The 16,704-nt window shown below is 44.7% G+C and overlaps 1 protein-coding gene across 3 annotated transcripts in view; it reads right to left on the bottom strand.

Annotated features, from left to right (window-relative positions):
• The window catches only part of DOCK11 (dedicator of cytokinesis 11), a 197,707-nt gene extending 181,235 nt beyond the window's left edge, over positions 1-16,472 (bottom strand). The window contains exon 1 of one of the 3 annotated variants that reach the window (XM_037050187.1): positions 16,243-16,472. In XM_037050187.1, the coding sequence (XP_036906082.1) occupies positions 16,243-16,344 (102 nt within the window). In that variant the 5' untranslated portion in view covers positions 16,345-16,472. The remainder of the gene's footprint in view (positions 1-16,242) is intronic. The other 2 variants (XM_037050185.1, XM_037050186.1) reach the window with 2 other exon arrangements.
• Positions 16,473-16,704: the final 232 nt, after the last annotated feature.

The following is a 16,704-nucleotide window of genomic DNA, read 5'->3' as shown; positions in this document are numbered from 1 at the left end:
CAACTGGAAGGATGCTCCTGCCCTAGTCCAGAAGACCAAGTTTGAAATATACCTTATTGCTCTGACAACTAATTACCCCAGCAAAGCAAAATTCTCCATTAGATTGGGCCATGGGAACGTCATTTGTCTCTCATGCATAAGATTTTACTTTTGAAAGGTCTAGTAAGCCAAAAGCCACTCTTTCCCAATTAAACCAAGCAGAAAAGAACAAAGTGACATAAACTGGGCTCTGTAGTTGTAATTATATCATTTCTCAAACTCTTCATTCCTATGCCACAGTTCCACAGAATAGAACCTTCACTTCTTTTAGTTGGAACTAAATCCAAAGCCAGGACATTTGAGGGAACAACCTTGCCAGACGTGTAGCTCCATGACATTCCCTTAGCATCCAGGCCATTGGTTTTCCAGAAAAGGCAACCAGCCACCATTAGCTCAGGCCTTTGGAATGTTCCATTCTTGGCTAAAGAAAAGGTTAAAAGAAATAAACACAGTAATGGCCCTGTCCCATGGAGAACACTTCTTGAGCAAACACTGAGGAGAGAGGAAAGGAAAAGGTGAGAAAAGGGGGAGAATGGGAACGTGCCCACAGTGGAATGAGTATGGTGGAAGGGAAACAGGCTGGCTATGGGAGTGCTACAGCTGTGGGGTTGGACTAGAGAGCCAGTTACACAGATTATCCTGGAAGAAGACAGTGTAGAGAAGTGAACACCAGGAGCAACAATTGAGGAAAATCAGAATGATGGGATAACTATAGGGGATAGCAGACGGTAGAAAGGGAAGAAAGCAACTTGGTAGGGAGAGGACATAGTAAGAGGAAACCAGCACCAATGGGGGCCACTGTCAGAGGAAGTCTCAAGGGCCCAGAGGGGCAGCCTACCTTGTTCCCATTCCTGTCCAGCAGTGTCTGCTACCTTGAGAAATATGGATCTGAATTGGGTGTGGGCTGTTGCCCACTTCTATCTGAGGGGAGAGGAAGTGAGGGTAGGTCAACCTGGCACATCAGTCCGTCCACCTAGACTCTTCAAAAGAAATCGACTTTTGTTGTTTTCTGGTGCTCACAAGTCTCTGGCCTCCAACTAAATTGCAGAATTGGGTTCCAACTATCATATACAGTGGAAAACTGCATACAAGTACTCTCCATGTTCCTTAACTAATTGATCTGGAGTCTTAAATTGTGCAAGTTGACAGCGTGCCCTGCCTCCTTCCCATGAATAAGTGTGTAGTCACCCTTTTGGTCCCAAACAGAACTGTTCTGTGACCGAGTTCAAGGGGTTCACTGCTAGGCGCAGCAAGAAGCCCAGGTTCATACCTAAAAGTCCTGCCTCCCTAAAGGGAGGTTTAGCCATTGTTTATATACACTACTTGGTCGATTCTATGCTGATTTCTGTTTGCACGTGGCTGCTTTCATTCCTTTGAGTTCCTGTCATCTCATCCTGTTTCCAGCTGCATCTACAAAATACTATACTTCATTTTAACATTTAGCAAGAGATAACATTTAGAACCGCCCAGACCTTGAGACCATTGTCCTATCCAACAGTTCCATTTACCTAGTACAATTTCCAAAGGGTTTGATTTCTTCTTGTCTGAAACTAAATACACTGCTACTCTCATTAAATATTGTTAATATTTTAATCTCTGGTCTCTTGGTCTATTATAATGAAAAAAAACAGCCTTCCTTCTGTCCCCCTTTTTTAATAAACTTGTTTTTAAATCCTCACCTGAAGATATGTTTATTGATTTTAAAGAGAAGAAGGGGAGAGAAATGTATCCATGTGAGCGAGAAACATCAATCGGTTGCCTGGCAGTTGCCTCCCTTCCATGCCAGGGACTGAATCCACAACCTTTTAGTGTCAAAAATGACACTCCAACCACCTGAACAACCCAGCCAGGGCCCTCTTAACTTTGTTTTTATCTTTTTGTTTCCTCAGATTATTAAGTCTTTGTCTTGCTTTCCCTTCCCCAACCCCCTCTGCAACCTTGCCCTAAATGGATTTAATCCATTAAAGAAATCAGTGGAGCCCTGGCTGGTGTAGCTCAGTGGATTGAGCACAGGCCTGCGAACCAGAGGATCGCGGTTCGGTTCCCAGTCAGGGCACATGCCTGGGTTGCAGGCCGGTTCCCTGCAGGCCAACTCCCAGCAGGGGACACACCAAAGGCAACCATACATCGATGTTTCTCTCCCCCTCTCCTTTCCCCTCTAAAGATAAATAAATAAAATCTAAAAAAAAAGAGATTATAAATTTAAAAAAAAAAAAAAGAAATCAGTGGAAATAGACTGTTTCTTTTCAATTCAAGCAACACTTCTAAAAGCATTTCCCTTGGGATTTGAGCATGAACCGAGGAAAGTATCTATCTTTCCCTTCAGCTTGGCAGCTCTCTTCCATAGCTCAACATGCCTTTCTCTCCTTTGCTCACTCTCTAACACACTTGCTTCTATAGTTCCTTCTGGTATATACCACAGCCCCAGATGTTCACGTTCTAGGGGATCAACTCTGTCACAAAAACTCATTGGTTGAATGCATATATAGCCCTCCATAAGCCATGAAGTTCAGATGATGGCCAGTAAAAAATTAAAAATGCCCTGGCCTTGGCCGGGTAACTCAGTTGGTTAGAGCATCATCCCCATACGCCAAGGTTATGGATTCAATTCCCAGTCAGGGCTCATATAAGAATCAACCAATGAATATATCCGTAAGCAGAGCAACAAATCTATGTCTCAAATCAATAAATAAAAATTAAAAAGCAAAAATCCCCCACAGAAAAGTAGTAAACCAGTAAAATAAGCCAGGTGGAAGGGAAAGAACCTATAATTTGAAGAAAATGAACACCAGCTTCTAAAGATTTAAACAGAACTCCAGTTAATAAATACCCTTTCATGTTTTAAAGATTAGTTGTATATAAATACATTAGAAAAAAATTAAGATAATTTCACTGAAAACATCTAGATTTTTAAATTTTGGATGGCTTATAAGGAGAATTGAAATTGTTTTCTTAGTCAGGGGGAAAAAGGGAAAAATGGAACAGGAGATAGTGAAGGCAGTTAATGTATATTTTGAAACCAAATCTGGGGGTTTCCTTACTTTTTACATAATGATTTTCAGTGCATCACAGCCAAGTCAGTTATCTAAAAAAAAAAAAAAAAAGATAGGCTAGGCCTTGGAGAAATATAGCCATGGCCAATTAGAACTGATGCGAAAATGGAAAATGCAGTCCACATCAATGATAGAGTACTTCTTCCAGGCAGTAAAACTCTCTGCCATCAGCCTATCAGCTCATCATAGATATTTTTCTGGCCAGTGTAAGGAGGGCTGGCGCAAATGTGATCAGCCAGGAAGCTTTTGTGGTGCATGTCTCTAAAACGGCAGTGACTGGATTTCGTGCAGAGAGGAAGTTTCAATTTATCTCTCATTTGAAATCATTGTGAAGCCAGGAGGAATCTGATAGATTTTCCAGTCCTTCTGTCTGCTTCTCCAATCATGTGTTTTAGAAACCCATTTCTGGGAAAGGGGTCCTGAAATTGCCTTGGAAATACAGAAAAGCCATGCCAGGTCTAACTTGACCTTCAGGATGGGTGAAGTGCCTCTCACACAGGACACATCAGTGGTGTCTTGGGGCTTGTCAGCCAAACAGTTATTCTCTGTGATGTGAAACCATCCCCTTCTCTTTTAAGCACATATACATAGCTACCTCTTTACTCTTTTCTTTAACTAAGGCTGGAAAATTCCATAGGCCTGAGCTGGCTAAGTGCCTGCTAAGTGTCTGGCCAGCCTGTATCCTGAAACACCTCAAGTCTGAAAACAGTGCCCACTTACAAGAACTCCAGACTGAGGGGGTTTTGTGTGGGATAAAAATTTTTAATTATGAAGAATTTAAGAAAGCATCCAAATTGAAACTGCAGATTGGAAGCCTCTATTGCTTTCTTTCAGCCAAAATTCTCAAAGGGGATTGTGTGTTCTTGTTATTCAGTGAAAACTTCTGTACCTGGCTAAGTTTGCCAGTCTATCAGATTCCTGTCCTTCCTCCACCATGTCAATATCCATGTTGGATATTGACCCCAGGATTCCTCCATTCCTCCACCTGCAACAACACCTGATAAGAAAAATGGCTTACCAAAGATGTCCACAGCTTAATCCCTGGACTCTGTGACTATGTTACATAACATGGCAAGGGGGACTTTGCAGATGTGACTGAGGTAAAAAAATTGAGATGGGGAGATTATCCAGGTGGGACCAATGTAATTATAAAGGTCAATCTATGAAGTAAGGGAGAGAGGCAGAAGAATCAATATGAGAGAAGGAGATGTGATGGCGGCAGCAGTGTCGGTATGGTGCAATGTGAGAAAGCCTAGACCAGCCTTTGGTGACTTAAAGATGGAATGGACCATGAGCCAAGGAATGTAGGCAGCCTTTGGAAACTGGAAAAAGCAAGGGAACAGATTCTCCCCTAGAGCTTCTGGAGGGACTGAATCTTTGTGGACACCTTGGCATTAGCCCAGTGAAATCCATTTCAGACGCCTGACCTCCAGAGCTGTGAGATCTTAATTTTTTTGGACCATAAGACACACCTAGGTTTTAGGGGGGAAATTTGCAGCAAAAAAACATGGTAAAATATTTAATAACATAAATAATACAATATTTCACTAATGTAAATGTAAACAGAACTCAACAGCAGCATTAACAACCATTATTCCTCCTAAATGGGGGGGGGGGGGTGCGTCTTATAGTCCGAAAACTACAGTAAGGCGTTTGTGTTGTTTTGAACCACTAAGGCTGTGGCAATTTGTTACAAAAGCCACAGGATACTAAGAGGCCATGCATCTAGTCCAACTCTCAGCAGGGTTACTGGCTAAACCTCCTCATCCTGGCCATTCTGCTTCCTCTCAGTTGTCTAAGCAGATACCTCCTTCAGTCCACAATCCTACCACGCTGAGCTCAAGGTATTATATAAAGGCATGGTTAGAACAGAATAGCTCTCCTCAAGACCAGACCTCACTCCTAGAAGAACTGGGCTGCTGGCCAAAAAACGAAGGCATAAGGTTAGATACAAGGTAGGGGATCAAGACAAGGACAGAGGGACTGGGATGCTGACACAAGGGGACAAGGAAACAGATAAAACCCAGTGACTGGCAATGGATTTGAAAGACAGAGCAGAACCAATGTCCTATAGGACTTGAGGCCCAGAACCTGAGCTCTGAATGAATGAATCTTTTGATGTCCCCTGTATAGACCTGGGCTCATCTCTGGACCTGATGTGATGCTGAGCTAGCTCTGGACAGACATTAGAGTAGCTCCAACTACATTCAGAAACAGGAGGGAAGGAGGCAGGGACAGGGAGCCGGGCTTCAGTTACAGAACTGGACAATTCTGCCAGACCATTTCGCCTGGAAGGGACAAACAGAGGCCAAGTTCCTCTGCAAGCAGTCATGTTGGTCATCAGTAGTGGGGGAGCAGTTCTCCCCCGATACCTGGGGGGCAGGTTAGCAGAGAGCCTTCTATGCCCCATAAGCAATAGAGCGTGATGTAAACACTCGAGCGGACAGAAGGAGCGTGATTGGCCCCTGTGCTCTTTTAAATACAATTTAGTTCATTTTTTGCAAGAGTTGATTCAGAGCGGTGGTGAACTTATTCCTCAGTGGTAAATTAGGCACCTTAGAAGGTGGTATTCCCTCCTTTGGGTCTCTGGGAAACCATTTAATGCAGTGAAGCATTAGGAACTTGTTAACCTATGAGAATAACCTGGTTATGCCAACAGCACTCATCCCCTCACACTCTGAACACTGACTGCAGGTCCTGCAATGCATAAAGCTGGCAGTTTCTCAAGTGGGAAAACTCAACTAACATAAAAGGCATGGAGAGAAATGTATATGTTGTTATTTTTGGAAAGCACTAACCCATGAAAAAAAGTCATAAAAACAATTCCATGAACATGATCCCAGGGACCTCTGCAGGCTTTTTTTTCCCCCCGTACAGTTATTCAAACAGCAAAGAAAGGAAGAACAGCCATTTGCAAACAGTTCTCAAAATCCTTAGGCTTACTTTGGCAAGGAAAAACCTATACTGATCATGCCCACATTTCTCAGTTAACAACCCCACCCCTCCTTTAAAATTTTTTTTTGCCCCTACCTCCTACTTTCCCACTAAAAGACCTAAGTTTGTTTGAAATAAACACTATTTCCCAACAGAAAGAGATCATCACCGAAACCATACAAAAAGAGCTTCCTCCACCTGCTTTGCTGTGGAATCTGGTCCAGGAGCTATTACTTCCTTACCCAATTACCCCAAAGGAACCGAGACACCTGCAGTTCAGTACCCGTTCTGTCATTTAGTAAATATGGATGACCGACAGTCTGCCTCACTTGAAACCATGGCTGTTTCCCCACTTAAGAGAACGGAGGTGACAACAATGTGGTCTATGTTTAATCGTGACCTGTAAGAACATGCAGGGCCACAGGTGTAACAGCATTTTTAACTTTTCCTAAGTGTGGGGCTATAAAAATACAAGCTCCTGTCATCATCTAAAAAACATTTCCTACAAAGGCATTCCCCGGCCTCCTGACACATTTCACTGAAACACTTCAAATAAAGATGTTCTGTCCCAGAGGCTGGGAAGAACACTTGACTTCTTAGTTAAATCTCACCCAGTAAAATGTTTCAGTCATTAGGGAAAAGCAACATGATAGGAAAGCTAAAGTACAAGAGTATCTTCAAGCATTTCATGGCAGCTTGAAACATACACAACCCAACACAAGCTGTCAGGAAAGGCAAAAATACAGCTTCCTGTGAACAATAAACTCAATGGGCAATAAAAATAAGGTGCAGAAGAACTGCAGGAAATCATTAATAGCAAATTTAGGCCTGATTGTGTAAGGTTGTACACAGACAACAATAGGTAAACCACATGTCACTGGAATAGTTGGCATAATTTCTGCAGTACTGACTATGCTGGAAACCCATACACACTATTCCTAATAGGACTTATCCTGCTGCCACAAAACCAGAAGAGCCAAATATAAAAGTACATTAATTTCTTAGGAGGCCTTTAAGCTTTAAAATTTTTCCAGTTGGTAGGCTCAGCTGGTTTTTCAGTTGCTTGGCTCACTTGGTTGAAGGGTCACCCTGTACACTGAAAAGTTTTGGGTTCGATCCTGGTTGGAGCACATACCTGGGTTTGGGGTTCAATCTCCAGTCTGGGCACATATGGGAGGCAACCCATCAGCGTTTCTCTCTCACACTGATGTTTTTCTGATGCTCTTCTCTCTACCCCCTGCCTTCCTGTCTCTAAACAGCAATGAAGAAATGTTCTCAGATGAGAATTTTAAAAAGTATGTGTTTCCTTTAAAAAGGCCTTTGGCCCTGGCTGGGGTTCGATTTCCAGTCAGAGCACATGCCTGAGTTGCGGGCCAGGTCCCCAGTGGCGGGGCGGGGGGGGGGCACACGAGAAGAAACCACACAGATGCTTCTCTCCCTCTCTTTCTCCTTCCCTTCCCCTCCCTAAAAATATATAAATAAAATCTTTAAAAAGAAAAACAAAAAGGGCATTTGAATTTTAATATTCATGTGACTTTTGAAAATGAGGATTAATGAGTGAAAGAGATGACAAAGCTCTGAGAGGGAAAGGAAAGAGCATTAAACTTCTGCTTTTCCATACAGACCTCAACTCTGCTCTATCCACCCTTCGCACAAACCACACTGTCTAGACTGCCAGAAAGGTGACTGCTTCTGCCAGAGGCCACACACACAAGCTCCCCAGATTGGAGAACCTTCACCCTGGGCTTGGGACTGGGTAGTTCTCTCCACTAAAGGACTAGCTTACCCTCATCAGACTAGTTTAAATGTGAGAATGACATTTAGACACAGAGCCCTAGCTCAACTCACATCCCCATGGGTTCTTCATTATGACCAAGTACAAATGGAAATGCATATTACCAAGAATGTGATGGAGGTGGAAAGGGGTCTGCCAGCTTCCTTTTTCCAAGAAGGGTATGATTATTCCTGGCTCAGCCATGTAGCTCACCCTTTGGGGCATGATTTGGAGCAAGGAAATAAAATTTAAAAGCAAGAGTACCTGCTTCCCTTCTGCCAATTTACTTTTTCCTGTTGACTTGTAACAACTAAAAGGATTTCTTGTCCACCATGAAGCCTGGGAATAATAACAAGAGCCATTGGCCATCCAGTGCTTTCAATGTGCCAAGCCCTCCTCTAAGTGTTTCACATGCAACAACTCCTTTAAGCCTTTCAACAAGCTCACAAGAAGGTGGTCAAGGCACAGGAATATAACTGGCCCAAGGTCACCCATCTACTTACTAGCTGTAAGTAGATAAGCTGAACTTTGAACCCGAGGTGTGCGATCCCAGAGCCCACTCCAAAGCACTACACACTCCACTCTAAGAAAGACAAACTTCCAGGCAAATTCCAGCAAAATGAGACTGTCCCTTTGCCCTGCATGGCTGCTCTGGGAGTCTCCAGGGTGGGGCCCTGCAAGAAACAACAAGGCATCTGGCTCTAGGTTGACATAAGCTGAAGACCAATGTTACCCATGAACCCCTCTGCACTCCTGACAAAGGAAGGCTAAAGGAAAACAAGATCTAAATCCCAAAAAGATATGTATCATAAAATTACCGTTAGCATTTACAGAAAAAGGGAAACAGCTCTAGCTCCTTTTCCCTCCTGTGGTTTCTGGCCTTCCTTTGTTTTTTTTTTTAACTAATAGTTTTTCAACATGCCTTACTGACAATTCTATAACTCAGAAAAAAGCAAAACCAGGTAGATGAACCAGGTAGGTGGATTCTTCTGAATTCAAACAAGCAAGAGGAGGTCCTGGGGTGGAGCCCTGGGGATGTGGGAAGGGAGTAAGCACTTTGTACAGTTCACATAGGTCAAGTAAAGATAACTTACACATGTACACTACAGGCAAATGTCTCTGAGTGTTAGACCTACAATTTACTTCCCCCATTCCTATTTTTTTAAAGGCCACTGTAATCAAGTAAGTGTGAGAAATGCACTGGCTTAACACAGTTCATTTGCAATTGCCTATTGAACATTGTTGAACACAGAAAAATTCACACAAAAAGGGCTGGGGCAGAGATGTGGTAACTAACTGAAAGTACAAGGCAGAACCACCAGCTCCCTGCTGTGCTTCTTATCTTCTGTTCTCTGCTTACATCTAATGTCCCTTCTTAGCTTGTGAGTCCCTTAAACACAGGAAACATCCTATTCAGCTTCTTCAGGTACCTGGTGGAGGAGGCTAGTCAGTCCCCTTTCTCCCACTGCTCAAACCCTGGCAGTAGAGCTGCTTAGGGGCAACCTAATTTATCATCACCACTCTAACCAGAAGTTTGGTGTAGGCCTCCAGACCATTCCTCCACACCCTGCCTCCCACTTCCCTAATCACCCTCAATGTTGCAAACTTATTCAACCAGCTAATCTTGTCATCTCTCCGTCCTCTCAGCCCCAGCTCTTCCTCCCCCTCCTGATCCCACTTGGAACTTCTCTGCCCTCAAGAACATTGTGTCTTTTGCAAAAAAAAAAAAAAAAAGCGACATTGCTCAGCCGTTTCCTAGAATGTTCTCTCCACCACCTTGCTTAAATGAAACCTGGCTTTGCCCTGACAACCCTCTCAAGTTGAGTTGGCTCTCTTTCTTTTCCCTTCCCCTAGCACCAAACATGCTTTTCCTCCAGTTCACCAAGGCTAAGAAACCTCAAAGTCATCTTGACTCCACCTCCTCTGTTCTTCTCGCTCTTCCTCCCACTTCTTCCTTCCCCCCCTTTCCTCCCCCTTCAAGAGTTACCAAATCCTGTTGATTTTATCACTGAAACATCTCTCACACTTTCCCCCTTATCTCCATTCTCAGTGCCTCGGTTAAAGCTTCAGTTATCACTCTCTCTGGAACTATATACTTTTAACTAGTTACCCAGGCTCCAGTCCCCCAACATCGGATCCATCCTACATATTGTTGCCACTGCATTTCCCACTGAGTACCTACCTATTCCATTCCAGGCACTTGGTGAAACAATGGGAATAGATATGGATGATAAACAGCTTGACTTTTTTCACTCACATCTAGAATGAGTAAAAAATATTGCCCCCCCTGTCCATTATATTCTGATAGACCCTCCTAGAATACTTTTTCCCCACCAGACCGCCTCTTTTTTTAAACCTTCATGCTTCACTTACACATCAGGCACTTTCCATACAATACCTTCTTTAATTCTCATAAGAACTCCACAGGTAGGTACAACTACTTATCCCCATTTCACAATGCAAACAGGTAACAGAGGTCAGATTCAACCCCATGTCTGACTCTGGAGCCTGTGCTCTGTATCCCACAGTTTAAGTAGGACAAAACTTAAACTACTTAAGTAGTTTAAGTTTTGAGACTTTGGAAAGAGTCAAAATAGGATGGCCATGATGATGGCGAAGAATTTCGAAACCAAGTAATATGAAAAATAAAGGAAAGGGCTCTTTTAGCTTTGTAAAGAGTAAATTTGCAAATGACATGGTGGCTGACTCCAAATATTTGAAGGGTTGTCATGTAAAAGAGGAAGCAAACATATTCTGTGTAGCTGCAAGCAGCAGAGCTAGGAGCCTGGCCCATGGTGGAACCTGAGAGTAAATTTCAGCTGAAGAACCTTTTCTAACATAGCCCTCTAAAGAGCAGGGGATATTTCCCTGGCCAAATAGCTTAACTGGTTAGAGCATTGTCCTGCTAACCCAAGGTTGTGGGTTCAATTCCCCAGTCAGGGCACTAGAAGAATCAACTAATGGATGTGTCAATAAATGAAACACAAAAATCAATGTTTCTCTCTATAAAATCAATAAATAAAAATTAAAAAAGTAAAAGGCAGGGAGTGTTTAAAGACAATCATTTTTTTCTCAAGGGTACATATAAGGGGCATTCCTGCCCTGAATGGGCAAGTGGTCTAGATTCTGTGGGCATCCAGCTCACCGGGTTTTAGAAATAACGATGCCTGGCCCCACCCCAGACTTATTGAAACAGAATCTTGGGGGTGGAGACCGTTGTTTCGAGAATTACAAACAAGGAAATAGTCTGTAAGAAGGTTCACTCAAATCCTCGAAAATAAGAAGTACAAATAGCAGTCTTGGCTCCTGTGGCTCTGGATTGAGCACTGGCCTGCGAACTGAAAGGTTGCAGGTTCGATTCCTGGTCAGGGCACAATCCTGGGTTACTTCCCCATCAAGACAAATGCCTGGGATGTGGGCCAGGCCCCCAGATAGGGGTGTGGGAGAGGCAACTGATAGGTGTGCCTCTCGCACATCCATGCTCCTCTCCCTGTTTCTCCCTCCCTTCCCCTCTCTAAAAATAAAATATTTTTAAAAAAGAAATATAAATGGCTAATCAACATACAAAAAAACTAACTTCAAGAGGTCTCAAAAATGCAAATTAGAACCTTGATGTTCCATTTATCTCCTATCAGACTGCACAAATTAAAAAATTTTAGCCCTGGCTGGTGTAGCTCAGTGGATTGAGCACGGGCCTGTGAAGCAAAGGACTGAGGTTCGATTCCCAGTCAGGGCACATGCCTGGGTTGCAGGCCAGTTCCCAGCAGGGGACGCACGAGGGGCAACCATACATTGACATTTCTCTCCCTCTCTCCTCCCCTTTCCCTCTAAATATAAATAAATAAATAAATTCTAAAGAAAAAAATGAAAAATTTTAATAACCAGGCCCTGTATTGTCCCGATACCAAGGCTTCAGGTTCCATCCCCAGTCAGGGCACAAACAAGAAACAACCAATGAATGCATCAAGAACTGGACCAACAAATCTATGTCTCTCTCTCTCCCTCCCTCTCTTTCTAAAATCAAAAAAGTAAAAATACCAAACAATAAAGGATGATTACCTATGGTACACCTATAGTGAAATTTTGGCAGTCATTAAACATGATTATGTAGATTTATTATTGATTGCTGTGAAGAAATATCTAGAAGATATTGCTAACTGAAAATTTTTTTAAAAGTTATATATTTATTCAATCCATGTTTTCATATATATACACACATACACAAAGGAGACAGAGAGAAGAGTTTTGACATATATACATTAGAATACTGAATTCCCTCTGAGTGATGAGATGCTGGTGATTCTTTTGTTTTTCAACTCTTCTGCAGCACACATGTATTTATCATCTACTGAAACAATACCCTGCCCAGGTAGTTCAGTTGGTTAACAGCTTCACCCAGATTCACCAAGGTTGCGGGTTCACCAGGTGCTCAGAGGGCACATTACAAGAAGCAACCAATGAATGCATAAATAAGTGCAACAAGCTGATGTTTCTTTCTTTCTCTCTCCCTCTCTCTCCCCCCTCCTTTTCAAATCAATCCATAAAAATAATAAATAATAAACATCCCAAAAAGAAGGTTTACTGATGATTTAGGTAAAGAATCAATCCAGAGAATTTAACATGCTCATCTTAGAAAACAAATTCTACTATTTGGTGCTTCAAAGAAGGTTCAGTGGGGAGGCCTCTCCAGTTTCACAGCAAACTCTACACTGGGCTTTTTGGACAGATCCTCCAAGAGGGGCTTGCCCAGGCCCTCATAGGCTGGAAAAGTTCGCAGGGTAGTGAGACAATTTCATGTTTAGGGGCCAACACTCCGGGTAACCCTCCTGACTCTCAGAGGTTCATTCAGATGCAAGCTAAGTCTCTGAATTGGAAATGCTTGGTCAACAAGCCCACTGAAACTGGCTTTATTCCAGTGTCAGTTGTTTTGTCCTATATTAAGTACTTTCCACAAATTCCCCAGGGGAAGAGGGAGCAGGGGAGCTCCCTGATTCCTTTTCAGGCCTTCCCTAAATTCCAACCTAACAAACATTCCGTGCAGAGACAGTGTGTGTGCCAGGTGGGGGGAGTCAGCAACTGCAGAATCTTTGCAGCCCCTCTCAGTTTCCAGGGAGTTTCTCTCTACCGGAGTCATATGAAATCTGGCTGGTGCCAGCCAGGAGACACTGCACACATTACACTGCCTCACGGGGCTACAACCCGTAATATCTAGCAACTCTTTCCTGATCCTCTGGAGCACAAGGAATTGAGGGTAAATTCAGCAGCAGCAAGCAAACAGTATTTAAACGCCCAGTAGGTGACTTTCCCAGGCACAATGACTCCTCTTAAGGAGAGCCAGAATACAATAGGTTTACCAACTGCCTTTGTTCCCCCAGACACAAATAGCTATATCCTGAAGTGTAACAAAAACAGCGTTAAAACTCTGCATTTAAAACATGTATATATGTAAACACTTCTCAGTTAATCACATACACTCTCAGGTTATAATATTCCTCCCCAAGCCTCTCTTTAGAAACCTCTGCCAAAGTTCAACTCTATAATTACCCATTTCCCTGGATTAATACTGACCTTCATAAAAATGCCAAACTTATAGGAAAATCCAACAATCAAACAGTCTCTGTGTGCTTCATTATATAGTTAACAGATTCAGATTTGTGAAGGTACTAATAACTGAATGAAGGTCTTGAATACACAACTACATGCTATGTATAGCCTGCACCTTCTGAATTTTTCAAACGGAGCAAAACAGAATGATGTTAGCGACATACCAACAAGGATATAATTGTAAAAAGAAAACACCCAAACAGGAAGTACTGTATATTTGTTCAGCTTGGTGGGTTTTCAAAGGTGTAATGAGAGGTACCACCAGTGGAAAGTTTGAACTGCTGTGGGAATGACTCCATACTTAAATCCAATGAATATGTGACTCTTATTGAAGCCCTAATAACGTGAGTGCCATGGGTTTGCAGCAGCAAGTGTGTGTAAGTCCAACTCAGAGAGCCCTAACAAACACTTTAGGGCTTAAATCAAAAAAAAAAAATCAGAAGTTATGGCAGCAGCTGCAATGAGGTCCACTGGTTCTCCAGCCACTGTGGCTTTGCTAACTTTGGTTATACCAGCTCGTTGGGTCAGAAAAGCAGGAGCCAAGAAACACAGCCATTTAGGAAAGTACACTCCATTTAAGACTGTTTGCTTACTTCTTAACCGACTGAACTGCTTTAAAATAGAATTCACTAGGTGCTATGAATAACCTAAAATTGAGTTGTGTATATATTCTGGGTGTTCTACTGACAAACACATGCACACAGACAGACCCAACTCAGGATGGAACTCATAAAAACAAATGGGAGAAAAAGTCATCCCCATCCACCTATAACTATAGGGCATCTAGCATTGTGTCTTGCACAGTAGAGGTTCAACAGATATTGGTTGATTGAGATGCCTACAATCTGTTCTCCCCCCCCAATCTCAAAATCTGTGCCCTTGGTTTCAAGTAAGCTAGGCTGGCACCATCTCCTAAAAGATTCTCCTCCCACTAACAGTTTTTCCAGCTTTGCCACAGAGTCAATGGTTAGGAAGGGGCAGCTGCACCTGTGCTACACAAAATTCTTTTCAAAATCTGGGCAAGAATGCTAAGGTTAACTTTTTGCTACTGAGGGTGGAAGGTCAAATCCCACTGACGGTCTGCAGAGTCCCATTTATTCTCTTGAGACCATCTGTCCACTTCACAGGCTCCCTTTACACGATGTGGTAAGCCAGCCACCCATCCTCAAGGAAGGTTTTCTTTCTTCCTGAATTTAGGAAAGCATTTTCTGGGCTAGGCAGATTGAATCACTTGTTAACAATTACAGAAGAGAGAGCCCTGATATAAATGCCCCGCACACAGCTTGCCTTCCTCTCTTAACTGACTGATGACAATGAAGGTTCTAATCTGATCCAACAGGACCTCATTCCAAAATTGGTGAGACACACAATAAGCCAAGTCCATTTAAAACATTAAAGGTCTGGGTTTTGCTCTGCTAAACAGCAGGATTAAGCTCCCAAGGGTTCAGCCACGATAGACTTCTTTAAAGTCACTCGGGTTTGCACAGTTGTAGCTGTTAGGGATCTGATCTTCATCTCGAAGGTATATACTTTACCTTTGATCCTCCTCCAGACCTCCCACTAATGTCAACTTTCTCCACTGTTGGGATCAGGCCCCCGGCCTCCTTTTAATGTTAGTTTTATCGCAGATTCCACAAGATCAACAGAAAAATGAAAAGGAAAATCTGTTAAGTTCCCTTCTGATAAGTTGTTTTAACAAAAAGAGCCCACTCTTTAAGTAATTCAAACACAGCAGACGATAACGCTGTAAGATTGAGTGGAGAAACAAAAAAACCAACAACCAAAACCAAAAAAACCAAAGTAACAAAACAAACAACTAGTTAACCAGACTGACTGCTTATTTAGGGTTTGCTTGCAGAAAATTAGTAAAGAGTTTCTAGCAAACAGGAAAAGGGGCGAATGCCCGTTAGCACCCATCCCCTTTCTCCAGAGTCAGACAATCCGGTTGAGGCGGAGGGTGTGATGGGAGGGTTCCCAAGGGGTCGGCAGTCTTTCAAATCCCCATCCCCCATCCCTAAGCGGTGGGGCTCTCGCTCCAGGTTCTCCATCCTTGGACTGGCACATCCCATCTTCTCCCAAATCCCCACAGCCACCGCCCCCCCCTCCACCCCATCTTCTTGCCTCTGGAGCGCTCCTGGGTCCCAGCAGATACCCTCGCCCCGAGTCGGTCAAACCCGCTCCCACTCGGCCGGGAACCCCGTTGTTTCCCATCCCCTCACTCCGCGGCAGCAACACCAGCAACACCCCTTCAACACCCATCACCACCCTCTTTCTACCCAGTAGCAGGAGGAAGTCGCTCTGCTTCCTCTGTTCTCACCGCCCGCCGAAGCTTGGGCGCCCAGTGCTTTTTGGGTGGGGTTCTTTCTTGTATACACTGTGTGTGTGCGCGCGCGAGTGTGTAAGTGCAAAACGCTCAACGCATCCTTCCGCCTAGGCTGCCTCAGGTGCAAGCAGGAGGGAATCGAGATCTATTCGCGCCTGGTCCCTAGTTCTTTGTGGCGAGTCCAGGACCACGCGGGGTCCGCTCCGCAGCCCACACCGCGAGCCCGGGCCCGGGGTTCGAGCCCCCAATGGCCCGCCAACGTCCAGCCAGGCTCATGCCCTCGCCGCGCCCGGCAGGCGCAGCGCTGTCAGCGGGCGCCCAGGACTCGGACCAGGGCCAGCGGTGGCTGGTGCGCAAACTTACTGAACCAGAGACGGAGAGTGCGGGCGCACCAGGGAGCCACCAGAGCGCGGTCTCCCTCTCGGTCTCGGCCCCGACACGGACACGCGGGAAGCTACCCCATTGCTCTCTCCCGGAGCGCGTCCCCCGAGACGCCCCGTACCCCGGCCACTCACCAACACTACAGAGCCCCGGACGGCCTCCGACACGCTCTGCCGGAGCTCAGCCGCTGTGCCGGGCTTGCTGAGCCGCTTGGTGAATTTGCGCACTTCGGCCATGGCCGCGGGTGCAGGTTTCGGCGGACGTGCTCAGTGCCCAGGGCCCGGCCGGCCGCTGCGGCTGCTGCTCCCTCTGTTTACCCGCCCGCCGGCCGGCCACATCGCAGCGCGGCGCCCGCCGCCCCTCCCTCCCTTCCGCGGCTCCTCCCTCGTCTCCTCCTTCCCTCCCGCGCCTGCCCGCTCGCCGTCTTGCCCCACGGCGAGTGCAGCCGCTCCCTCCCCTAGAAAAATCAAGCCTTGCGCGCTACCAGCCAAGGAGGAGGGCGTGTCTGGGAGAAAGGGTGTGTGGAGGCGAGCGGCGGGGGGAGTAGATGGGGGGGCGAGGTCACGAGGTAAGAGGGGGAAGCGGCAACAGCTCCG

This window comes from Sturnira hondurensis, unplaced genomic scaffold, assembly GCF_014824575.4.
Source record: "Sturnira hondurensis isolate 20B ecotype Veracruz unplaced genomic scaffold, ASM1482457v3 Scaffold0006566, whole genome shotgun sequence".
NCBI lineage: Eukaryota > Metazoa > Chordata > Mammalia > Chiroptera > Phyllostomidae > Sturnira > Sturnira hondurensis.
Note: the sequence above shows the minus strand (reverse complement) of the source record. Positions and strands in the feature narration are given on the sequence as shown.